Source organism: Esox lucius, chromosome 20 (genome assembly GCF_011004845.1).
Source record: "Esox lucius isolate fEsoLuc1 chromosome 20, fEsoLuc1.pri, whole genome shotgun sequence".
Taxonomy (NCBI): Eukaryota; Metazoa; Chordata; class Actinopteri; order Esociformes; family Esocidae; genus Esox; species Esox lucius.
This window is the reverse complement of record NC_047588.1, coordinates 15,953,204-15,979,748: the sequence shown is the minus strand read 5'-3', so window position 1 is coordinate 15,979,748 and position 26,545 is coordinate 15,953,204. Positions and strand designations below refer to the sequence as shown.

Genomic DNA, 26,545 nt, shown 5'->3' with positions numbered 1-26,545 from the left:
CTGTCTCTAAGCAAGACAAATAACCATCATTGCAACCATGTTGTTGCTGTAAATAACTTCTTAGCATACTTACCTTGTAAAATAATGGTACAAAAATATGAACAGGTCTACTGTCCACAGGTTAAACTTGCGGTCAGTAAAAATGCAGGAGCCATGATTCATTTATGATTTTTTGTCCCCACCATGAGGCTTGACTGTAACATGAGTATAGGTTTCCGATTAGTTCTGACATAGTAGCTTTTCCCAGCATGGAAACATTTATTACAGAAGTTAATAACTGTATTCTGCAATGGAGCATTTTAATAAACAAATGAGACAGAATAACATGATAATCTGCTCATTCTAATTTATACTTTCTTATGTAAGATCATAATTCACTTTATTATAGCAATACAATAAATTATTCTGGGACATGGCTACTCATGAACAAATATAATTTTTTACAATTTCACAATTCACCAATTGTGAAATTGTACAGGCTGGTTAAAAGATAAAGTGACTTAATTGATGATAGTCAAAGAATAAAGTAATCATTAATGTAAATGTGTAAAATATTATTGTACAAAATAATAAACTTGGAATAAACAGTACATTGACAATATCAAGTCCCAGACTTCATTTTTGTCAATATTGTTTCAGATTTTTACCTTGTGTCTGTGTAGCATTGTCTAGTCAATTCATTATGTATTGTGTAAATGTTACTTTTGTAATTTCCTAGCATGTATTCTTTGAGTATTGTGAAAGGCATTTCACAAAGGCTATTCAATAATACAGAATGTGGTCCATTTATGGTCTTCAGCCAGATAAGCCCAGAGAATAACAGGTGACAAATTTTAGGGTCTTTTAGATTTCTCTGAAAAATATTAAACAATAAAACCTGTCAGTGAATAGCTTCCTGGTTCCTTAATGATTCCTAGCCTATTACACTGTGTGCACAATTATTAGGCTGCCAAAAATGTTATTACTGCCAAAAGTGTGTCAATCAAATATTCACTAAAGGAAGTGAACATTTATGCAACCAGTTATTTGTAATTCATTCTCAACAATTTGTAGGTTTAATTTTCCACTTTGACAAAACGGACCTTTTCATGATGTAACAATAAAAGGTTGATAAGTCCAACGGAGTGAATACGTCTAGCAGCCACTGTACATGGCAGTACCGGGCAATACCTATGCGACTACAACACTATATATCGCGAGATTTAATAACACTAATGTAATTTGGCAATCTGCGCCTGCGCATTATGTGTTCGAAAACTTGCATGGTGCGTGACGCGGAGAAGGAGCGAAATAGCAGCGGACAGGACAAGAAACAATGGCGACAGCGGCAACTGCAGCGGGTGGAACGGGCTCAGGGGGCCCAGCAGCCGGACCAGTGGGCCTTGGAACCGCGGTAGGCCGCAAGAAAGATGGAGGTCCGTCCTCAAAATACTGGGAGAGCGCAGAAACTGTCTCTCAGCTCGATACGGTTCGCCAATGGATCGGGAAACACTACAAAAAGGTTAGCGAGCGGTGGTTTAACCTCCTTTGATTTCCAACGTCAAGGCCCGCGTCAATAGCACAATGGAACTGCTAACTGGCTAGTAGCTAGTTATTCGGCTATCTCTTTAATTATTGCGTTCCAGTTTAGGTGCTTGAATAAAGGTAACTTCACCACCCCAAATTAACATTAAACACGTGTTTGGCTAAAGTTATTCGTTAACTAGTGTAATTAATAGTAATGTTATACTGGCTGCCAGTTAGCGTCAGCTAATGATTGTCTGTGTGACATGCACGCTTAGCTAGCTAACTCGTTTTGTGTGAACGTTAATATGAGGGGTGAACTCCGCTTAAAACAACATGCATTACCAAATCAAAATATAAGTGACAGCGGTCGCGTCTACTACTATGGTTATGTTGGTAGTTACAGTACAGTAGTAGGTAGATGTGCTTTCAAAGCTATCAACATTAGCGTAAACATTGTTAGCTGTTATTAGCTAGTTCGCTAACGTAGGTACTGTACTTTGTTGGCTGATCCAACAATGCTAGTCACGGGACTTAAATGTGTATCTTTAGCCTCTGGTAGCATTGTGATTTAGAACTGTAGACAAGTCGATTGTTTTGATAGTTGCTGCAACTATATTGATACAGTAGTAAATGCCTAGGTAGCCACCTGGATTACCATCATGATGTGATGGAAAGTCCCGATCACAACCGCTAGTGTTTGTCCTGAGCTCGTTTTCGCTTGGAAAGAAACGGGGTCACTAAGGTAAACAAAGGCTGACAGCAACGCGCTATAACGGTAATTAAAAAAAACCATTGTCAGCGTGCTCGTGTAGAGTATGCACATACCAGCCTTATATCGTGTGGATTTCCATAAACAATTATGGAATTTAACTGGAAGCGATTATTTTCAATGAACATTCGAGAGGCCTCATTGAACATTCACGTCACCCACCTGTGGTATGGTTCTGTTTACTAGTCGTTTAATCTTGTTTCTGCATTTTAGTTTTACCATTTAACGTACACATTAATATTGTGATCACATTAAGTATCTACATTTTCTGTTTGTGTGCCCATTATTGTGCCGCCCTTACTTAACAGTGGTTTTGTGGTGTCTCAGTATGTACAGGCAGACTCTCCCTCCAATAAGTCCCTGGCAGGTCTGGTGGTGCAGCTGCTTCAGTTCCAGGAAGATTCTTTTGGCCGGAGGGTCAACAACCCTGCCCTCACCAAGTTACCTGTGAGTATCACCTCCACACACATCTTCACTACAAATCAGGCCAGGAAATACAATCAGTGAACATTTTCAGATTTCACAGTATCTTTTTATGGGGAGGCTTCCCAATCATTTCTGCACATTTTGTATCACAGTAGTTTGCCCTGTCTATTTCTTAGGTGTCTTGTGTGAACATCCTTTCCTCTCTGTATTGCCTCATCAGACCAAGAGCTTCCTGGACTTCAAGGCAGGTGGCGCTCTGTGTCACATCCTGGGCTCGTCCTACAAGTTTAAGAGCGAGCAGGGCTGGTGAGTAGTATGGAATATCTTTCCTACCTTGTAGTAATAATCATAATGTATGTCAATACTCTTGTCTCCTATGGAATCACACAGGGTTTGTCATTGCTTCTAGAGTGAGAAAATGCCCTGTGAAATTGAGTTGAGGCTGAAATTTCACAGAACCGTTTTCTCACTCCCCCTTCTGTTCTTGTCTGTGCAGGCGTAGGTTTGACTTGCAGAACCCCTCCAGGATGGACAGAAATGTGGAGATGTTCTTGAATGTAGAGAAGACTCTGGTTCAGAATAACTGCCTGACCCGGCCAACTGTGTTCCTGGTACCTGACATGGACCAGAAGCAGGCCAATAAGCTGAAGGACATCATCAAGAGGCACCAGGTAAGACACAGTCGCACCAACCACATTTTCACCAGATATTCCGATGGCGTTAATGTAGCTACATTTCTGTGTGCATCCCACTCCCCTTTCTCTCATGTAGGGCTCCATCACTGAGGACAAGTCAAAGGCCACTCATCACATCTATCCCTCTCCATCACAGCAGGAGGATGGTAAAATCATAGATGTTTTATCTTACTGCCACTGGCTGTTGGACAAAAGTGTCTTTCAAGCCTGCTGCTTATCTGCTCCAAACAGTCAGTATCCACTCTGAAAATCTGTGAGTTCTGATTCAGTCATCTGCATGCGTTGCTTTAGTATGACTGTGTAATATGGTGTCTTGCAGAGGAGTGGCTGCGTCCTGTCATGCGTAAAGACAAGCAGGTGCTAGTGCACTGGGGCATGTATCCAGACAGGTGAGAGACCGCTGTTTCAGCTCCGGCTGCTGCCCTACAATACGTCCACCCACGGTCACCTGTTACTGACCTTTTCCCTTTCTCTGTTGTCTGTGTGGCCAGCTATGACACCTGGGTGTCCACCAGCGACGTTGATGGGGAGGTGGAGGACCCGCCCACCTCAGAGAAGCCTTGGAAGGTAGGGGCGGAGCATGTTAACATTCTGTGGGCTCACCCAGCCCCCCAGTCTGAAGCAGAACAAGCCCAGTCGATGGCTGCTGTGTGCACAGCTTTACTCCTCCCCTCTCACCTCTCCCAGGTGCATGCCAAGTGGGTCCTGGACACAGATGCTTTCAACGAGTGGATGAATGAGGAAGACTATGAAGTGGACGAGAACAAGAAGACTGTGAGCTTCCGCCAGAGGATCTTCCCACGGGAGGAGGAGGTAGGGTCAGGTTCTGAGGTGTGCCCTGGGGCGGGGGTGTTCTGGGTGGAGCACGCTTGCCACCAGGCTATGCAGGGTGGAATGCTGTCTTGTTTGTTTTGTGTATGTCTCTCTGTCGTGTCGCACATCCTTTCGAACTCTTCCTCGCTCTCCCCTCCTCCTCACCACCACATTCCCCTTCTCCTCCTCCCTCCCCACTCCCCTCTGTGTCGACTATTCCATCCTCTCATTCTCTCGCTCTTTCTTTCGTCTTGCCATCCCCCGTGGTTTCTGATCAGTCTTCCCGTACATCCGATCGTAAGGAGCGCAAGGCCAATGCCGCCGGCAAGAAGAGGAGGCGCTCTCCGTCTCCCCCAACCACGCCAGTCGAATCCCGCAAAAAGGGCGGCAAGAAGGGGTAAGTCCCTCATCACCACAGATCCAGGGTTGGCCTCTGTCTTAGGGTTGGCCTCTGTCTTAGGGTTGGCCTCTGTCTTAGGGTTGGCCTCTGTCTTAGGGTTGGCCTCTGTCTTAGGGTTGGCCTCTGTCTTAGGGTTGGCCTCTGTCTTAGGGTTGGCCTCTGTCTTAGGGTTGGCCTCTGTCTTAGGGTTGGCCTCTGTCTTAGGGTTGGCCTCTGTCTTAGGGTTGGCCTCTGTTTTAAGGGGAGAACATAATATTCAAAGTTCATTGTCTACTGCGAATATCTTCCTTCCCCTTGAACATTTCTCCTGTCCCCAGGAACCCCGGGCCTCACTGGAAGCGTCGTGGCCACCGTGGCGAGGAGGAGGAGGAGGAAGACCTGACCAAGGACATGGAAGACCCCTCGCCTGTCCCTGGTGTGGAGGAAGTCATGCTGCCCAAGAACAGTCAGTCGGTTTTTAACTCCATCTGGTTGACCATGCCTCTGTCCATCAGTCTCAACCCTACTTCTCCCCTGCACGGGCTCCTCCCCTTAGGCTTGGGCGGGATGCTGTATCTTGGGATATTTAGAATTGACTTAATGGTTTTTATACGTATTACATTTTGACCTAATGGTTTTTATACGTATTACATTTTGACCTAATGGTTTTTATACGTATTACATTTTGACCTAATGGTTTTTATACGTATTACATTTTGACCTAATGGTTTTTATACGTATTACATTTTGACCTAATGGTTTTTATACGTATTACATTTTGACTTAATGGTTTTTATACGTATTACATTTTGACCTAATGGTTTTTATACGTATTACATTTTGACCTAATGGTTTTTATACGTATTACATTTTGACTTAATGGTTTTTATACGTATTACATTTTGACTTAATGGTTTTTATACGTATTACAGTTTGACTTAATGGTTTTTATACGTATTACAGTTTGACTTAATGGTTTTTATACGTATTACAGTTTGACTTAATGGTTTTTATACGTATTACAGTTTGACTTAATGGTTTTTATACGTATTATATTTTGACTTAATGGTTTTATACGTATTACATTTTGACTTAATGGTTTTTATACGTATTATATTTTGACTTAATGGTTTTTATACGTATTACATTTTGACTTAATGGTTTTTATACGTATTACATTTTGTTCTGCTTTTGAAATACCTGAAGTCAACATAGGGCTGGAAATTAGGCATTTGTTTAATTTATTTTGTCACATTTGATGTTTCTAAATTTGGCTTACGTAGTTACCCAGAAAAGTTGGGCCCAGTCATTTTAGTTAGTTCTTTGAACGTCATGTTTTCGCCACACCTGGCTTCTTTGATTGTGGGTTCCTTACACCAATCAGTCAGACAGCTGATGATATTTGGGGTTTGCACAGTTGAAGAATTTCTTTGCAAACTGTCAGAAGCCATTACAGTGAAGCTCCTCTGCATATTGGTCGTCCTCGCCAGGTTCTTGACCCTGACAGTAGCTTTGTGTCATAACTAACTCCAGTGGACAAATGGTCACCTTCTATGGCCACTGGCGTGCTGGAGGACTGTGCTGTTTAAGATATATCCTGGTTTCAGCTGTACTCCGGAGCGACTCAGTAAAATATTTGAAATTCTTGTATATTTTAGTTCATAACTATGAGCTGGATTGGTGGTCTTTGGAAATAGTTTGTTTGCCCTGTAGTAATTGACTGCAGTCTACTAAATTCAGAATTTTTCTCTCACATTGCACATCCAAATACTCTGTGGCCAAGATGGTTTGAGATATTTCAGGCTGACTTATGGCAGTGTTAAGCACTATTTGGTCTGTAAGTGCTCTGAAACCAAACACACTCAACAAAAAAATTTGCTTTTTGGACCAAGTCCCACCTGTGAAGTCCCCTTTTTTTCATGCCCCTTCTATTTTTGTCTGCGTTTGAAATGTTAGCCAATGAAAGAAAAGAGCCGCCAGCTACTCTACTCACCCCTCCCCTCGCCGTTCTATTCTTTATCTCTTTCTCTCTCTTTCCTGCCTCAGTAAACCCTAAGAAAGACAGCGAGAACACCCCTGTGAAGGGAGGGGCGGTGGCTGATCTTGGTGAGTATTATTTAGAACTATTTCAGTGTGTAGCGCCGACCCAGTACACTTCTGAACTGGGTCAAGCAATGGGTATAGTGATGTCATTATGTCCTTTCTGTCTTCCAGATGAACTAGAGGACGACTCGGTGGTCTCTGGGGGCAAGGTAACATCAGCCTTAAAGTGCCTGTGAACTCAACATCAAATCTTGATGTTCACGTGACATGTATTCTCACCCAGATGTGAACCCCAGTATCAGCCAGTAATTCTAGGAAATGCTGATTTTATTGCTTTATTGCCTCTTCAAGCAATTCAGCCATTGCCGCGGATGTGCACTTTATTCTCATGAATATGCATAACACTTAGATGTCATACATAAGAAATCACACATGGCAACTGTCAAAAACATATTGCTGCAGCAGGGCTGTAGTGGTATGCATTCTTAATCAAGGGGCTATTTCTGGTTCGCATGTAAACTCAAATCAATACTTTTTACATAATTCAAAATATATAGCTAAATAAGCTGTGGCAAAAAAATGGCTAGTTGTGGTATTGATAGACCAGCATTGTTGAATCCTCCCGCTCCGTTTAAATCTCCAAGAATGCCCCCCCCCATGCATTTTAGCAGCAATTAGGATCACTCTAATTTGTATAAGGTAATTAAAAGAGCAATGGGTGTGTTTATAGCCAAATATATGCGCCCACAGTCTGTGGTTGAGAGGAGGGTTTCAGCCCCCAAGGTGCTCGAACCACGTTATGATTGTCAATACATGATTGCACTGTACCAAACCGTGACCAGCAAACATAATGTACCACAGTGTGGGTTAGGCGTTCCGCTGCACTCCCACGCAACAGACGTTACCGACCACAGTAAATACACCTACACTGCAATTTAGGGGATTGTACTGGCAACTGCCTTTTGTAGCTAATGCAAGTTGACCTGTTTGTGTAGCTGTTAATAGCACAAGATTGAACTAGCTAGTGCTTAGCATCTTTGCAGCCCTTGCATCTTTAATGTCAGCTATGCAAAAAGATAAATATTCTGAACTAGGTTTGAGATTAGAACAAACCACATGCAAGTACAGTCAGGCCCTGCTGACTGTTGTATCCTGTAGCCCAAGTAGTTTCGTGAAAAGAGCTACAGATCTAACGACCGGGTCAATCTGGCCAGTCTAACGGCTACCTGGTGGAGATGTCAAACTGGCTGGAGAGAAATAGTTGCTGCACACCTGGCTCTTGGCTGTAACACATCTTTATACGTTTAGGATCACACATTTGTGACAAAAAGACATACCTATAATCAAAGTAATTCAGTCACTTTAACTGCCCCTTCATTAAGTAAATGATCTAGCTTCCATAATCATCAAACTGTTTTACTGTATTCAGTATTACACTTTCAACAATATTTGCCTTATTTGGACAAATCTAGGAACATATTATCTTAACCCCCTGTCCTTAACCAAAAGAGGCATGAAAAACAAGCGGATGTTATAAATATCTGGCTTGGCATCTAGTCACATGTGATTTCTACTGCCTGCTAAATCTGTTCTGTTAGCTGTGAAGTATTTCAGAGCTTGTTCCCAACTCCAGGGATGTGCTGTTCCTGGTTCATCTGAAAACCGTTTTAGATGTTTATCCTCCATTCATTTGTAATGGATCCCACGCCCCGTTCCCTGCCAGTCTGTCCTGTTGATCCTTTGTGTTCCGCTGTCGCCCCCTGCAGGAGGAAGAGGAGCAGGGCAAGGCCGAGGTCAACCGCCTCATTGACTCTAGCGAGGACAACGTGACAGAGCAGACCCACCACATAATCATCCCCAGCTACGCTGCCTGGTTTGACTACAATTGGTGAGGGATGAGGCCACTGTCCTTACAGAGAGGGTGCGCATGCATGTGCGCATTACAGGGGGGGTTTATTTATTACAACTTTGTTATGGGGGATGTTTTTATTTTTGTGAACTTACGCCCGGTGTCCCTTCTCTTGAAGTATCCATGAGATTGAAAGGCGTGCATTGCCTGAGTTCTTCAATGGCAAGAACAAGTCCAAGTCCCCAGAGATGTGAGTCAGAGAAGAACCAGCCCCACCCACACAACTCACTCAACCCCATTCAATATGTACACCCACTACGTACAGTATAGCCGTTGGCTGTCTGAAACGGGATGTTACCCATTCCAGAAATTCCGTGGAGGGTTTGTAATATTTCTCTTCTCAGATACCTGGCTTACCGCAACTTCATGATCGACACCTACCGGCTCAACCCCCAGGAGTACCTGACCTCCACCTCCTGCCGCCGAAACCTGACGGGAGATGTGTGTGCTGTCATGAGGTGAGGGAGGCGAGAGTAATACGTGCGTGGAGGTTTTGGCTGTTTACGTGTCATTTGTTCCCGATGCTAGGAGCTAGATAAATGTTGCAGAATAGTTTTGCCCCCCTTACCTAGAAATGTCTGTTACTTAATGATTAACGGTTGCCCAGGCTAACGTTTCTTGTCTTAAAGCACTGATTGGTGCCATGGTTGATTTCTGTCCTGTTGGGTTCTCTTAGGGTCCATGCATTCCTGGAGCAGTGGGGTCTGGTGAACTACCAGGTGGATGCTGAAAGCCGGCCGCTCCCCATGGGGCCCCCACCCACCCCCCACTTTAACGTGCTGGCTGACACCCCATCTGGCCTGACACCAATGCACCACCGCCCCCCACAGGTAAGACAGGCGCCTACATGGAGCTTTCACTTCACCAGTCTTTTCAGGTCTGTGGATATGGTTGGGGCAATGGGAGAACTTAACGGTTAGTGCTTCTGTTGGCCTTTCTCCTGTTTTCGTTCTAGATCCCCCCTAGCCAGCAGATGCTTAACTTTCCAGAGAAGGGAAAGGACAAGCCGTCTGACCTGCAGAACTTTGGCCTGCGCAACGACCTCTACTCCAAGAAGAACCCCAAAAGTAAAGGGACCAGCGGTGGCAGGGAGTGGACTGAGCAGGAGACTCTGCTCCTATTAGAGGTTGGTCAGTCACGACACCCACTGACCCATCAGAAACCTAATTAAAGTTGCACCCTCTTATCCCGAATCTGCTCACCATTCCGTCTCCTTCCCACCAGGCTTTGGAGATGTACAAGGACGACTGGAACAAGGTATCAGAGCATGTGGGCTCACGCACCCAGGACGAGTGTATCCTGCACTTCCTCCGCCTGCCCATCGAGGACCCCTACCTGGAGAACTCAGAGTCGTCCCTTGGGCCCCTGGCCTACCAGCCTGTCCCTTTCAGCCAATCGGGCAACCCTGTCATGAGCACCGTGGCCTTCCTGGCCTCTGTTGTGGACCCCCGTGTGGCCTCCGCTGCAGCCAAGGCAGCTCTGGGTACGTCACGGGGGTTGGGGCGTTTGGCCCTGGGTACGTCATGGGGGTTGGGGCGTTTGGCCCTGGGTACGTCACGGGGGTTGGGGCGTTTGGCCCTGGGTACGTCATGGGGGTTGGGGCGTTTGGCCCTGGGTACGTCACGGGGGTTGGGGCAGTTTACAGTGTGTGGTAGAAGAAAATCTCCCTCTGGTTATATATCATGTGGCACTTTCACACAGCATGTGCGTGTGATAGTATAATATCACTGTATGTGTGCCTCTGTGTCTGACATTTGTGCGTTTCCCTTTGTCCAGAGGAGTTTAGCCGTGTCCGTGAGGAGGTACCAGCAGAGCTGGTGGAGGCCCATGTGAAGAAGGTGCAGGAGGCGGCGCGCAGCACAGGCAAGGTAGACCCTGCCTTTGGCCTGGAAAGCAGCGGCATTGCTGGAACTGCCCCTGAGGAACCTGAAAAGACAGGTAAAAACACGCACTCACGCACACACACACACACACACACACACACACACACACACACACACACACAATATAAGGTGAAAACACACAATAAAATCTGTTGCACACTCAGATTTTTGTGTGGGTGCTGTAGTCACCAGGCGGGCCTATATGATGAGGGACATTTTGTTTTATTTGATGCAATAGCTGCAGCCCTCTGAGTCTCAGCACCCCTAACAAGATTTAGAAATGTGCTTTCCAGTGTGCACGTGTAGTCGTTTCTCCGTCGGCGAGAGACTCCTCTTTGTTCAAAGGCCTTGCTTCATCCGTCGATGAATTAGTTTGATGCTCGTAATTATGCATAACTGGATCATGTTCATCTTTTAGCAGCACCCCTGATCAAAACATCATCTTCCAGCTGCCATGATCGTGTGGGTGATGTGGATTCTCACCAGTTTATTTCAGTTGCAAGCTGTAATCAGGACTGCCAGTGGGGGGCAGTGTTGGGTTTTCATTTGTTTGCTTGGTCTCTGTCTGGCTGCCGTGGTAACCAGTGGATTAGAAAGGCTGTAGCAGATGGAGCGGGGGGTTGAAACTGGGTCAATGCCTTCAGAGTCTGGTATAGCCTTGTAATTCTATTCTTCTGGGGACCAGAATACAAAGAAATAATGTTCACTAACCTTTACCTAACCTAACTGGAACTTAAACTAAACCATAATGGCCAACCCATAATGCCTAAATCTAAAAGTAACCCAATTCCAACATTGACCCAAATTGTAGGTTTGACACCGGTATTATGGTCATGAAATATAATCAAAGTAAGCTTAACAGTGCATAAGAATAGGCTACTAAAACCTACAGAGGCTGAATAGAGTGAATGCCAAAGAGAGTAGCTTATCTTAAAGTTAGGAGGTTACACAGCAGTAATTTGTCTAAAGACATCTGGTTGACTAATCATTGTCTTGATCGCCTGCTCTTTATTCTGACAGAAGGGTTTTGACCATGTTCTCACAGAGAATGCTGTAATATCTATAGAAAGTAACATCATGAATAATAAACAGTTTCTCCGCTAATTATAGGGTTGATTTTGTACACCAATCAAAGTGGATGATATGTAAAAACCCTAAACCTAATCAATAACCTGAAAATTGACCTTTTTCTCATCACTTTTTTTTGTCTTTACTGCCTCTGAAATTGGAATAGCTTTTTTAAGTACTTCATACATATGAAGCAAAGACAACTGATCTGTTCGTTTTACCCTTGATCCTGACTAGTCTCCCAGTCACTGAAAAACATCTCCACAACATAATGCTGCCACCACTACGCTTCCCTGCGTGGTGGTGGCAGTAATAGCCCAAAGAATATTGTTTCTCATGTTCCTAGGGCCTTTTTCGGTGCCTTTTGGCAAACCTCACACTGGCTTTTACTGAGGAGTAGCTTTTGGCTGGCCTCTACCATAAAGTCCTATTTGGTCGGAGTTCTGCAAAGATGATGTTCCTTCTGGAAGGTTCTCCCATCTCCACTCAGGAACTATTAGAGAGACCATTAGGTTCATGGTCACCTTCCTGACTAAGGCCCTTCTCCATCAGTTCCTCAGTTTGGCCGGACAGCCATTTCTAGGAAGGGGTTGTGGTGGTTCCAAATTCCTGTTCTTGGGGACCTCCAATGCTGCAGTTATTTTTGGTGCCCTTTCTTAAATCTTTGAATCGTCACAATCCTGCTCAGATGGGTTTTCCTGGCGCCCAATTAGACGACGGTGGTACCCCGTCCCCCGCATTCTACCGGAAGCCCCTCTGATATACTTTATATAATATCGGGCTACACACTTGAAAAGAATAACTTGTTAAATCTGCCCTATTATCCATGTCCACTTGAGCAGCTAATGCACACTACAATGTCCTCCCTACTAACATGTTACACTCCAAGGTTGTCCAGCTCTTCAAGGATGGCACATCCATACGTGCCGTCGCAAGGTTTGCTGTGTCTCCCAGTACAGGCTCAAGTGCATACCAGGAGACGGGCTGTTACACAATGAGAGCTGGACAGGTCTGTAGAAGGGCATCAACCCAGCTGCAGTGCTAGTATTTATTCTTTTGTGTGCGGTGGAACAGGAGGAGCACTGCCTGAGCCCTGCAAAATGACCTCAAGCTGGCTACTTGTGTGCATGTTTCTGACTGAACTGTCAGAAACACACTCCATGAGGGCGAGGCATGTCTTTGGAGGGTGGCACAGACCTCCACACGGTTGCCAACAGTACCCTGACTGCTGTTAGGTACCGGGATGAAATCCTCAGACCCATCGTTGGACCTTACGCTGGTGCTGTGGGCCCTGTGTTTTTCCTGGTAGGCAATCCTGGATGACAAAGGCATTGATGCCATTGACTGGCCCTCACGTTCCCCAGACCTGAATCAAATTAAGAACCTTTGAGACAGTTTGTATTGGTGCATCTGACGCTGCCAAGCAGCACCACAGAGTGTCCAGGAGCTCACTGATGCCCCGATCCAAGTCTGGGAGGAGATCCCCCAGGACACCATCCAGTCTCATCCGGACGATGCCCAGACATGTCGGGAGTGCATACAGGCACGTGGGGGCAGTACACACTAATGAGTCACATTATGAGTTGCCGTGATCAAATGGAAAGTCGGAACAACCTGTGATTTCAATTGTTTATTTAGATTTTCAGTGTGAGTTTGAATACAGCCCTCAATCAGTTGGTCATTTTGGTTTCCTATGACTGCTGTTACGTCATTTTGTTCTCAACGAGTTACTCTTCATTGTAAAGATTTTGTTCTTTAATACATTTTGTTATTCGAGGGCCGATGTGTGATTTCACTGTTTTTGAGCAGTATATAAAAAATAAACGAAATAACGGCTTTATAATTAATCACCTTAAATGTTGTTGTATTGTTATGCAATGTTCATGTTAATTTGACTTGCATAAAAAATTGCAACCGAGCTGTATCACCTACCTAGTATAGGTCCCCCATTTGCTGCCAAAACAGCCCTGACCCGTCGATGCATGGACTCCTCTGAAGGTGCGCTCTGGTATCTGGCACCAAGACGTTAGCAGCAGATCCTTTGAGTCCTGTATGTTGCGAGGTGAGGCCTCCATGGATCGGACCTGTTTGTCCAGCACATCCTTGAACTTGTGGTTGTGTTCCTGAACCATTTGTGCTTTGTGGCAGGGTGCATTATTCTGCTGAAAGAAGCCAATGCCATCCGGGAATACCATTGCCCTGGAAGGGTGCACATGCTTTCTCCAAACTGTAATGTCAGGACCCAAGGATTCCCAGCAGAACATTGACCAAAGCATCACACTGCCTCTGCCAGATTGCCTCCTTCCCATAGTGCATCCTGGTGCCATGTGTTCTACCCACATAAGCGACATGTACACACCCGGCCATCCACGTGATGTCAAAGGACATCCATTGCTCCGTGGTCCAGTTCTGATGCTCACGTGCCCATTGTAGGCGCTTTCGGCAGTGGTACAGGGGTCAGCATGGGCACCCGGACTGGTCTGTGGCTATGCAGCCCCATATGCAACCAACTGCGATGCACTGTGTGTTCTGACACCTTTCTGACACCTTTCTATCAGTACCAGCATTAACTATCCCAGCAATTTGAGCTACAGTAGCTCATCTGTTGGATCGAACCACACGGGCCAGCCTTCACTCCCCACTTACATCAATGAGCCATGGCTGCCCATGACCCTGTTGCCGTTTCACCGCTTTTCCTACCTTGGACCACTTTTGATAAGTACTGACCACAACAGACCAGGAACACCCCACAAGGGCTGCAGTTTTTGGAGATCTGACCCATCACAATTTGGCCCTTGTCAAAGTCGCTCAGATCCTTACGCTTGCCCATTTATTCTGCTTCTAATACATCAACTTTGAGGACAATGCTCACTTGCTGCCTAATATATCCCACCCACTGACCGGTGCCATGATAACGAGATTATCAGTGTTATTCACTTCACCTGTCAGTGGTCATAATGTTATGGCATGTCACACCGTTTTTTTTCTTGCCTTGATGCCGCATGGTTTATCTTCCTCTCTCGACTTCTTTCCTCTGTACTTGGGTGTGCTGCTTGCGCTGATCCCACATCTTCACGTTCATTTATTTATATTGTTAGTGACTCAAATATGTTAATTGTAGATTATTTTTTTACAATGTATATAATGTTTTTAGTAACAGTGCATACCCTTAACTGGTCGTCGATTCACCAGTCGTCTTTGTTTGTCTTGCAAACATTGTTTGTTGTGGATTGGATTTAGTTTAGGGGTTCAGTTATTTTGAAATATTTTGACATGCTTTGGTGTAAAAAGTAGTTGAGGGTTTTTACTTTTCCGTTGTAAATGTGGGTTAATTGCTCTGACTAGTTGAAGTTGTTGGGTATTGTAGGTTGGTGTGCGCTACTGAGGGGGAGAGAACCTAACTGAATACTTGTTTGATCGGGACTTGGTTGTTCCCACACGTACGACTCCCGCGGTTCTGACATAGTTGCCTTAAAACATTCAGGGAAATGTCGTGGTTTTAACAAACCCGTTTTACCTCATTATCTGCTTTAGTGCTTGAGGTAGTGCCTGTAGACATACTGTTCAGTGACTGAGATGGTGCGGTGACTGAGATGAATCGTGTAGCAGTTGGCATATTTGCCTGTGGGCATACTCCATCTCTGATTGGCTGTAGGGTTCAAGACTGACACATTTATATTAATGCACTCTTGTTCTGGCAGCAGAATGTTATTTGTTCCATTGAGAAGGATTCTGATACTATGTTGATTTGATCAATGAAGTTTATCTCTTCTGTAATGCTAACTAGTAGGGCAAACTGTTTCACTTTGTGTGTGACCTAGTGGGCCTGGGCGGCTGCACATGAGTGCAGTTTAGAGGGGACATTGCTTGTGAGGATTTCTTTTTCCAAATTGATCTGTGAAATGAAAACACAATGGCACAGCCATCCCTCAGTTGGCAACCCACATGAGTAAAAGCATGTTACCCAGACACAAGCTATCAATCAGTAGCCTGAATGCATTCAATACTCCCCAAAGCTAACGGTTTTAAAGTTTAATACTCACATGGTAAAATATCATGCACACATGGACATGCTTTTTCACTCAGCAAATGCACAATAACATTCATGCTTTCAGACTGCATAGATTGTCTGTCTGTTGGTTATGTTCTCCCCCATGCGCGCGCACACAAGCACTAATATCTAAATACTACAGTGCCTGTCTAAGTCATGATGAGTCTAGTGATTTGTACTTGTTCTTTTTGTCTGTTTCTTTAACTCCTGTCCGTCTGTCAGAACCAGCAGAAGCCGAGAAGATGGACACAGACTCCGACTCCCAGCATCCTGATAAGGTGAGGCTCAGAGGAGAAACGTCACAGCAGTCGGTGTCCCCTCATCATCTCTTATTCTTTTTTCTGCCCTTTTACCAAGTTCTTACCATCCCTCCCTTTTATTTATTCTCCTGTATGTATTGTCTCTTCTCAGCTGCTCTCTTTATTTGGTTGCCTCCCTGTGCTCTACCTTTATTTCACTGGGGCACTTGTCATCAGCCCCGAGTAAATTTAAGGTTTGAACTCTGAAACCTGGGACCGATGAAGGACTTGGCCGTGCAACACGTTTCTTGTCTGTGTGTCTCTTGTCTCAGGGTGAGTCAAAGGACGAGGCAGAGAAGCCCGGTGAGTCAGCCGAGAAGCCATCCGAGGCAGAGAAAGTGAAGAGTGAGACGACCGAACAGTCGGAGGAAGGCGAGAGTGACGGAGGAGAGGACAAGGATGCAGCTGGTACGGTGGACATATGATTCAGGCATGCTGGGAAACGTGGTTCGTTGACCGAAACATTAGGAGTCCTTCTGAATGTAGGTGAAGTCTGTGCCTCATTTTCAGATAAAGACAAGGAAGAAGCCATGGAGACGTCGGAGGAGAAGGAGGAGGACCAGGGAACCACAGAGGAGGAGAAGAGGCGGAAGCTGGAGCCGGATGGAGGGGAAGGGAACATTGCCACTGCAGCTGCTGCGGCCCTCGCCTCTGCCGCCACCAAGGCCAAGGTCAGTCTCTTCTTAGAGTGGACCGCTCTTTGTCTGTCAAACTCTCAAGGTCAGTCTCTTCTTAGAGAGGACCGCTCTTTGTCTGTCAAACTCTCAAGGTCAGTCTCTTCTTAGAGTGGACCGCTCTTTGTCTGTCAAACTCTCAAGGTCAGTCTCTTCTTAGAGTGGACCGCTCTTTGTCTGTCAAACTCTCAAGGTCAGTCTCTTCTTAGAGTGGACCGCTCTTTGTCTGTCAAACTCTCAAGCTGCAAAGCAAGCATCATTTCTGTACTCATTCTACGCAAACAGCAGCTAACATAAATATGGCTCCAACTAATGACTATTTGGAAAGCACTAAATCAGTGTTACTTTTCTCAATATGTTTATACATTCTATCTGTAAATGCAAGCATTTCATGAAACCCCCTGTCCTGCATTAAAGATGTTGAGCTGATGTATGGGCTGTGTTATGGTGCTCATGCCTGCGGGCTGTTGTGCTGCAGGGTGCCTTAGACTCACTATAGAACATTGCTAGCCAATTATAATAGCCCTCAACATTAGGAAATAGGAAGTGGCTTCCTTCCAGAACCCAAAGTTCACAAACAAGCGCTCACATTATAACGCTGTCTTTAATTAAGGGTTCATAAACCCTCTCTCCCATTCCCCTGCAGAATGTTGACATCATTGTGACAGGTGGTATTCCTGTTACTGTGGGTTGTATTCCAGGCCTGGTCTTTAGCATGGTAACAGAATGTTGACACCATTGTGACAGGTTGTATTCCTGTTACTGTGGGTTGTATTCCAGGCCTGGTCTTTAGCATGGTAACAGAACGTTGACACCATTGTGACAGGTTGTATTCCTGTTACTGTGGGTTGTATTCCAGGCCTGGTCTTTAGCATGGTAACAGAATGTTGACACCATTGTGACAGGTTGTATTCCTGTTACTGTGGGTTGTATTCCAGGCCTGGTCTTTAGCATGGTAACAGAATGTTGACACCATTGTGACAGGTTGTATTCCTGTTACTGTGGGTTGTATTCCAGGCCTGGTCTTTAGCATGGTAACAGAATGTTGACACCATTGTGACAGGTTGTATTCCTGTTACTGTGGGTTGTATTCCAGGCCTGGACTTTAGCATGGTAACAGAATGTTGACACCATTGTGACAGGTTGTATTCCTGTTACTGTGGGTTATATTCCAGGCCTGGTCTTTAGCATGGTAACAGAATGTTGACACCATTGTGACAGGTTGTATTCCTGTTACTGTGGGTTATATTCCAGGCCTGGTCTTTAGCATGGTAACAGAATGTTGACACCATTGTGACAGGTTGTATTCCTGTTACTGTGGGTTATATTCCAGGCCTGGTCTTTAGCATGGTAACAGAAGGGGACTGCCTGTCTTCTGGGTAGGGCTATAATGCGCACGCCCACCTACCCATCAGTATAACGAACTTTTCAGTAACCTTTTTAATAAAGGTTAGCACTCACTACTAGCTTAAGTTACATTAAACTAAACTGGATTGTTGTGAAGCCGCAATTGAATAGGACTTAGTAAAGCCTTTATTAAGTAGTGCTTATTCCATCTTTTGCAAAGCACTTTTTAAACATGGACAGTGTCAAATTTGACCAGCTATGTCAATGAAACATTTTCTAAAGCATGACCTATGATAATGCTTAATAACCCATATGTTGTTCTTCTGATGGCATTATGAAGCATTTATAAGCTCAATGTTATTTATAACGGGACCAAAAAACACTGCGCAGTATTGTCTTTAGAACAACTTGAGATATACTTGTCATGTTGTAATGAAACTCCATGTGTACAAGTAGCCCATTGGTTTGGTGGCACTGTTAATGCACAACTCAACCATGCATTAGATAACATCTCACTTCAAAGTGCAGCTCATGCCATCAAGCGAAAGTAAAACGGGCACTCTGAAAAGCAGACAATGACACACTTGTTTTAAATCATCTTAGTGTTTTTTCATCCTGGCTCCAATGTGTTTTATCTTCTGGTACCAGCATCACTGTCTCTCGTGTCATACTTAGAGCTAACTGATTGATGCAAGGTTTTTATTATCAATGTTAACTGTCTGTTTCGGCTCTGAACAGAAGCAGTCGGCATTGCCAACTCATTCACATCAGTTTTGCTTGCATGGCTCATCAGTATGTGTCAGTTTTACCCACGGTTCATAAGCACTTGCTCGGCTCTTATACTACCTTGCCAGTTAAGGTTGGATAGAAGGCTGAGCTTTATGTGTGTCTTCCTTCTCTGTAGCATCTGGCCGCGGTGGAGGAGAGGAAGATCAAGTCTCTGGTGGCTCTGTTAGTGGAGACTCAGATGAAAAAGCTGGAGATCAAGCTCCGACATTTTGAAGAGCTGGAGACCATCATGGACCGAGAGAAAGAGGCTGTAAGTAATGTATCTTTGTTCATCTGACACACATCCTGGCATTTAATGTGTTTGAGGAGCAGACAATAATAACATGGTTATAGAATTGAAGCGAGAGAGGGAATGCATTTTGAGTTCTGAATTAGGAAATGTTGGGAACTGTCTTTGTTTTGTGAATAATACTCTCTGTATAGACACACCTATGTAGTAATACTAAAGCTAAAGACGGTAGACATGGATGGTCCCTAGACCAGTCAAAAGGTGTGGGTGTGTGGGTGTCCTATGAGACTGTCATATATTGTAAAACTCTGTTAAGCATGGAGCTGCTGTGCGCTGTGGCCCAGTTTAGCAGCCTGATAAATAGTGCATGAAAAAGCCAGCCAGCCTTTACATAACCTTCTTCAACAGCACCCAGGCTGCCTCTTTTCTACCATTACCACAGGCTTAAAATATGATGGACACACACCTTCACACACACACACACACACACCGCGTTAGAGCACGCCTCCCTGTCCTTACTATTGCACACTTTACCATCTCCACATGTTGACTTACTGTGGTACAAACGGGGGGTGCTGGTGTAACACTTGTCATTAGAGGTGGAGAAACATTTATCCTGCACCATTAATACTTGTGAATTCATTTTCAGGGTATATCACTTCATAATGAATAGCGCAGGAACAAGACTAGCTATGTTACAGTACTTCTGTTCCTGCCAAGCGGTTCTTATGCAATTTTAAAGTGCTCTGACTCATTTCCATTTGTTTGGTTTGTAATGCGCATTACTTTCACCCAACATGTCAGCCATCGTTTTACGTTAGTGCCGATTAATTGAATAAAGCCATATGTTGTAAGTTCATGAACATGAATCGTTTTGACTCAACATGGACAACTGTTTAATTGTTGTCTGTCAACATTGGTTTCCACCTCTCTATCCAGTAACTTGTTCCAAGCCAACACCCCAGATTAGATAGGTTTCATCATCTTTTTATTTTATTATATTAAACAGAATTGAGCTACAACTGGAAAAGTCCTCTGCATGAGAGACAAACTGACTTCACTATGTCATTCTACGTTTTGCGTTATCTTCCCGGCCCTCCCCACCTTCCTGCTTCACTTCTCCAGCTCTCTCCATCCCAGTGTCTCTGTATTGTTCCTGGTAATGAAATTCGCTCATTGATTCTCTGCCAGAGAGAGTGTTGGTGGTTTATAGGGTTGGTTTTGCATGGAAATCAATCACTTTATCGACATTTCCAGCCATTCCTCCCTCTCTCCTTCCTGCTTCCAAAGTGCTCCTGTTTCACTGCCCCCACTCTTCCTCCCCACAGTCTGCCGGTCTGTCTCACTCTCTCACTTCAGTTGGCTCTGCTGACATAACTATTTTGCTAACGCGATACTACAGGTAATGATGATCCTGACAATATGGTCAATTGGTTTTTTAGAGGGTTGTAAGGAAAGATGTTAATGATTAATAGGATGATGATAGCATGACCTCACTCTCCTCTCTCCCTTTCTGTCACCCCACTTTTCCCCTCTTTTTGTTCCCCCGTCTCCCCCCTCCTCACTTACCACCGCCCCCCCTCTTCCAGTTGGAGTTGCAGAGGCAGCAGCTGCTGACAGAGCGCCAGGCCTTCCACATGGAGCAGCTGAAGTATGCTGAGATGAAGGCCCGCCAGCAGATGGAGCAGCAGCAGGCCAACGCAGCAGCCCAGGGCCCCAGTCCTGGACCCCACCACGGGCCCCCAGGGCCCAACATGCACCATGGGCCCCCTGGACCACCCCACCACGGACCCCCTCCCGCCATGCACCCTGGACATGGCCCCACCGGACCTGGGTTCCCCCCCATGGGGCACCACTCTATGGGCCCCCACCACTCACAACAGACAGGTCAGAACTAACAGACACACGGAGCACAGCTTCCCCCTGTGATTAAACACTGACACACGGAGCACGGCTTCCCCCTGTGATTAAACACTGACACACGGAGCACGGCTTCCCCCTGTGATTAAACACTGACACACGGAGCACGGCTTCCCCCTGTGATTAAACACTGACACACGGAGCACGGCTTCCCCCTGTGATTAAACACTGACACACGGAGCACGGCTTCCCCCTGTGATTAAACACTGACACACGGAGCACGGCTTCCCCCTGTGATTAAACACTGACACACGGAGCACGGCTTCCCCCGGTGATTAAACACTGACACACGGAGCACGGCTTCCCCCTGTGATTAAACACTGACACACGGAGCACGGCTTCCCCCTGTGAATAATCAAACTCCTGGAAACTGGAATGATATTCATGGTATAGGAATAACCCCAAATAATAGCTAGACAATCAAACCTTTTTTTATGGACACTGATTCTGTGATCGTGTCTCACCCAGCCTGTCCTTCCTTGTCTACAGGACCAGTAGGAGGGCCTGGTCAGCCCATGCCAGGGCGCATGATGCCAGGCCCCCTAATGGGCCCCCGCCATCCTGGAGCTCCCAACGGCATGTGTGAGTACCCACCACCCCCCTCCCCCATTCGTACCTGCCTTTCTGTTCCCATTCAAAAAGTATTTGTGTTAGTATGTCCCATACTCAAACCAGTGTGTTTTCCATCCACAGATGCTGGCCCCCCGCCTGTCCAGCCTGATGCCATGCCCCCGGCGCCCGTAGGACCACAAGCGGCTGTCCCAGCACGAGTTGCTGATAACTAAAAACCCCTCCCCCGAAACCCCTCACGCCTCACAACCTCAGCTCATTGGTGGCTTTGCTACTGGCTGGGTGTTTTCTCACATCCCAAAACTTCTCCTGGCTTACACACACACACACACACACACACACACACACACACACACACACACACACACACACACACACCCCTCCCACCCACCCAGGGCACAGCGTCCAGGGGGCTGTGTATCTGTACCCCTTGTCTAGTAAGAACACTGTTTTGTCCTCACTCAGTTTGCTATGGGGCTGATGAGATGGTAGGTTAGAGAGATCCCCTCCTGGTCACTTTGAGCATATATTGTTGTTCTCTATTTAAAAGAATATAAAACGAATTCTGGAAGAATATAGGAAAATGCCCTCTTTTTTCCCCCTTGTTTCCGTCTTACTCTTTTATAATGATATGGTAGTCTCCTGTTAGCTCTGCTGCCTCCCTGCCTTCTTACCCCAACACAACACCAGGGGGAGCTAGTTGAGTTTAAAGGCTAGTTCATCATTTCAGGGACCTGTGTGTTGGACACTGTAACTGAATAGGACCACAAGGGGTTCTACCACACACAGACACTGAGGGGGCCAGCAACCCTCCCCTCACACACTTGTCTCAATGAGAATCTACCTCTCCACTTTGCTCTTCTAAAGTGAAACACTGTAGTCAGAAGTGTGTGTGTGTGTGTGTGTGTGTGTGTGTGAGATACAGAACATTGTGTGCACAGAGACAAGGGTGTTTGATGACTGTCTGCTTGACTGCTCCGCCCCTCTTATGGCATGGGTCACACCACCGATCGAAGAGGGTGTCTACAGGGCCCATAACTCGTACCAGCCCTCCCTCTATTCACACATGGCCAGCCCCCACCATTCAGGCGTAGCATTGTAACACACACACTTTGATGAACCCTGCTCTAGTGCACTGAAGGCTGCGCTCTCTCACACACAGGCCTAATCTCCCACTGACCTTCATCCATTATTTTAGTGAGCTAAATATGGTGATCTAGCTTCAGTCACAATATGCTCTTCCTCTGTGGTGGAGTGGGCTTCTAGCTGTTCAGGTGCTGATAATGTAGCTACTTACCCTGCGTACCGCTACCTCTCGTCATCCATTTCCATTCATTTCAATGCCCCTCACATCACTTCTCTGCTAGCACTGTCGTCTTCCCGCAACCTCTTTTACCTCCCTTGTCTGTCTGCTACCTCTCTAGAAGTCCTCATGTTCTCTGCTGGCTACCTCTGCTCTGTGCACCCCTCTGCTACCTCTAGTACCCGTCTCTGACTTGCTGCCCATGTGACTGCTGCATTACCGCTCCCTCAGGTAGAAGAACACACATCTCTCACATACTTCCTTATTTTACATCTTTCCATGCTGTTAACAAACATGATGGGAACCCTCTTATATGGCTTTTGTTGTTTTATGGTAATGTATTTTAAGAATAAATTTTGTGTAGGTTGAGTTCTTTGTTCTTGGAAGTTTGTAGCATTATTGTTTTTTTTATTCAGGTCTTGGTACTTTGACCTGGACGATGTCTAATAAACTTTTTGTATCAAGGGATGTCTGATGTTTTGACTTATTCTGAAGAATGTTAGATATCACACTTGATCAAATTGATAAGATTTCTAAGAAATGGGAGGGAAAGGGCACATTTCCTTGAATATATACATCTTCCTCTCATTACGTTCACATGTACATAAAGAGGATTTACTGTCTGGAGAAATAACCATTGAGATACATTGATCAGCCATAACATTATGACCACTGACAGGTGAAGTGAATGACACTGATAATCTTGTCATCATGGCACCTGTCAGTGGGTGGGATATATTAGGCAGCAAGTGAACATTTGAACTCTGTCCTCAAAGTAGATATGATGGAACCAGGAAAAATGGGCAAGAATAAGGATCTGAGCAACTTTGACGGGCCTAATTGTGATGGCTAGACGGCTTGGTCAGAGCATCTCCAAAGCTGCTGCCCTTTTGGGGTGTTCCTGGTCTGCAGTGGTCAGTACCTATCAAAAGTGGTCCAAGGAAGGAAAAGTGGTGAACCGGTGACAGGGTCATGGGCAGCCAAGGCTTATTGATCCGCGTGGGGAGTGAAGAAGGCTGGCCCGTGTGGTCCGATCCAGACAAGCTACTGTAGCTAGAATTGCTGAAAAAGTTAATTCTGGTACTGATAGAAAGGTGTCAGAACACAGTGAATAGCATTTGCCACTGCCTGAAGTGCCTACAATGAGAATGTGAGCATCAGACCTGGACCATGGAGGACTGGAAGAAGGTGGACTGGTCTGATGAATCACATTTTCTTTTACATCACGTGGACGTGTGCATCACTTACCTGAAGAACACATGGCACCAGGATGCACTATGGGAAGAAGGCAAGCCAGCGGAGGCAGTGTGATGTTTTGAGCAATGTCCTGTTGGGAAACCTTGGGTCCTGCCATTCATGTGGATGTTACTGTACTTTGACACGTGACATGTACCACCTACCTGAACATTGTTGCAGACCATGTGCACCCGCCATTTTCAGCAGGATAATGCGCCCTGCCACAAAGCAAAAATGGTTCAGGAATGGTTGGGGGGGGGACCGGTGGGGTACGAAAACCAGTCAGTATCTGGTGTGACCACCATTTGCCTCACGCAGTGCAACACATCTCCTTCGCATAGAGTTGTTGATAGTGCCCTGTGGAATGTTGGTCCGCTCCTCTTCAATGGCAGTGTGAAGTTGCTGGATATTGGCATGACCTGGAACAACAATTGGTTTGTGAAGCACCTTTTGATTTTATTACAGTACTTAGTCTTTTTGGGTAGGAGTCTATTAACATGGTACATCTTGACGTGGCAATATTTGCCCATTTGTTTTGCATAAGAGCTCCAAATCTGTCAGATTGCGAGGACATCTGTGCACAACCCTCTTCAGATCACCCCACAGAGGTTCAATCGGATTCAGGTGTGGGCTCTTGCTGGGTCATTCCAAAATGTTAATCTTCTTCTGGTGAAGCCATGCTTTTGTGGATTTGGATGTGTGCTTTGGGTTGTAGTCGTGCTGAAAGGTGAACTTCCTCTTCATCTTTCTAATGGACGCATGAAGGTTTTGTGCCAAAATTGCCTGGTATTTGGAACTGTTCAATTAATTGCCTGGTGAAAACCTAGCGCTTTCGCATCTGCTTCAAAGGCGTTCCCGATGCACTCTGATTTAGAACAATGCTGCCACCACCATGCTTCACTGTGGGTATGGTGTTCTTTGGGTGATGTTCAGTGTTGTTTTTGTGCCAAACATAACTTTTGGAATTATGGCCAAAAACTTCAACCTTGGTTTAATCAAATCATAACAATTTTGGAGGGACGTTCAGTTCTTGGTAATGTCTCTATTGTGCCATATTTTCTCCACTTGATGATGACTGTCTTCACTGTGTTCCACAGTATATCTAATGCTTTGGAAATTATTTTGTACCCTTCTCCTGACTGATATATTTCAACAATTAGATCCCTCTGATGCTTTGGAATCTGTGGACCATTACTTTTGCTCTGAGATGCAACTAAGAAAATGTCAGAAAAATCCTACTAGAACAGCTGAACTTTATTTGTGATTAATCAGTCACTTTAAATGATGGCAGGTGTGTAATTATTTGTATTTAACATGAGTTTGAATGTGGTTGGTTAATAAGTTATAAGAGGGTGTGCACACTTATGCAACCAGGTTATTGTAAGGTTTTTCATTTTTCCCCCTCAAAGATTTCAATTGAATTATTTACATTATAGGTCACATTAAAAGTGGAAAAAGTTGTGACATGATTTGTCTTTGTCTCATTCTTTTACATCACAAAAAAAAAAAATCACAGGGGTGTGTAGACTTTTTGTATCCACTGTATATATCAATGGTTATTTCTCCAGACAGTAAATCCTCTCTATGTACCTTTGAGTGTGTGTGTATGTGTGTACATATAGCACAGCATTTAAACAATGGTGCACCTCAATCTGCTATTGTCTGATGAGTGGTCTAGGACAGGCTCATGAGTGTTAAGAGGACGAGTGGGTCTTTGTCTGATTGTTTTGCTGTTTATGCACTTCTGCAGCAGCTGTTAATGTGTATGAGGAAAAATTATAAGAATAACAGTGTCTATCCATCCTGGTGTCATTTAAACCCTAATCCCAAGCAGCAAGAGCTGTAATCTGGCCGGGGTGGGGGGAGTGTTCTCTGTCAATGGAGATGGACCAGGAGGAGGATGTTATTGAGAGGGATGAGGGGTGATTAGGTCTTGGGTTGTGGGGTCTGGGAGGGGTGTTTTTGTCCCACCTCCCACTGTGCTAGCTGAGCACCCACAGAGGGGAACAGTGAGCATGTACACATCCAGCCCTGACAAAGAATCGACCTCTAGATCATCTTCACATAAATAGATCCTCTCCTTTATGATGTGAAGGAAAAGGTTAGCATAATGCATGCCAAAATGGTAGTCCTTTTGTTTATTAGCGGTCACACAGGAAAAAAGTCAGCGGGTGGAATACAACTCCCCTCCCCAGGGAAGTTAGTGAGTTAATAGTTCTGCTGTGTGGTGGTGATGAAAGTGGGGAGGGAGGCTAACGGATCCCTGAAGAAGTTCTGATGTTTCATAATTAACACTGTGCCTCCCCCTGCCCTCCCACAGCTGTGCTGATTCTGCCACTACAGATGAGATTTATACTTCACAACTCAACCATAACTCTCCTTCTTCCCTTCTCCCTGCTTCCCCCTTCATAACATTCTCATCATTTTATTGTGACCTTAATGAAGAGTTCACTCTGCACTCACTTGTTACGGCCTCTTGATCAACTCTCATCTCCTTATTCAAATCCTCTTGTGTTGAATCAATAGGTATTAGATTGGTAGATTAACATGCTTATATCAAATATGTTTAATTGGGAAAATATGCCAAAATGGCATGTCCAGAAATCCTCAAAATATGCTAACCATATTCGCAAGAA

General features: G+C 45.1%; 1 protein-coding gene across 3 annotated transcripts; it reads left to right on the top strand.

The window, feature by feature from the left end:
- The first annotated feature begins 1,247 nt into the window (after window positions 1–1,247).
- On the top strand, window positions 1,248–23,139 carry smarcc1a (SWI/SNF related, matrix associated, actin dependent regulator of chromatin, subfamily c, member 1a). Of its 3 annotated transcripts, none has more exons than XM_034288912.1 (26): window positions 1,248–1,501; window positions 2,603–2,722; window positions 2,922–3,007; window positions 3,198–3,372; window positions 3,473–3,542; window positions 3,716–3,785; window positions 3,888–3,963; window positions 4,084–4,209; window positions 4,512–4,606; window positions 4,927–5,054; window positions 6,635–6,694; window positions 6,803–6,840; window positions 8,398–8,519; window positions 8,659–8,730; window positions 8,885–8,998; window positions 9,217–9,370; window positions 9,496–9,666; window positions 9,765–10,023; window positions 10,317–10,478; window positions 15,765–15,820; window positions 16,114–16,249; window positions 16,334–16,512; window positions 18,767–18,901; window positions 20,470–20,767; window positions 21,290–21,382; window positions 21,494–23,139. In XM_034288912.1, the coding sequence occupies exons 1-26, from the start codon at window positions 1,316–1,318 to the stop codon at window positions 21,583–21,585; spliced, it is 3,273 nt and encodes a 1,090-aa protein (XP_034144803.1). In that variant the 5' UTR covers window positions 1,248–1,315; the 3' UTR covers window positions 21,586–23,139. The 3 variants fall into 3 exon arrangements, with proteins under 3 accessions (XP_034144803.1, XP_034144801.1, XP_034144802.1); XM_034288910.1 differs by having other exon boundaries at window positions 4,488–4,606; XM_034288911.1 differs by having other exon boundaries at window positions 1,249–1,501; window positions 4,488–4,606; window positions 16,352–16,512.
- The last annotated feature ends 3,406 nt before the right edge of the window (window positions 23,140–26,545 follow it).

Coding starts and splice junctions, on each gene's coding strand:
- smarcc1a (XM_034288910.1), top strand. CDS start 1,316: ATGGCGACAGCGGCAACTGCAGCGGGTGGAACGGGCTCAGGGGGCCCA. Junction 3,964..4,083: donor CCTCAGAGAAGCCTTGGAAG/GTAGGGGCGGAG, acceptor CACCTCTCCCAG/GTGCATGCCAAGTGGGTCCT. Junction 10,024..10,316: donor TGCAGCCAAGGCAGCTCTGG/GTACGTCACGGG, acceptor CCCTTTGTCCAG/AGGAGTTTAGCCGTGTCCGT.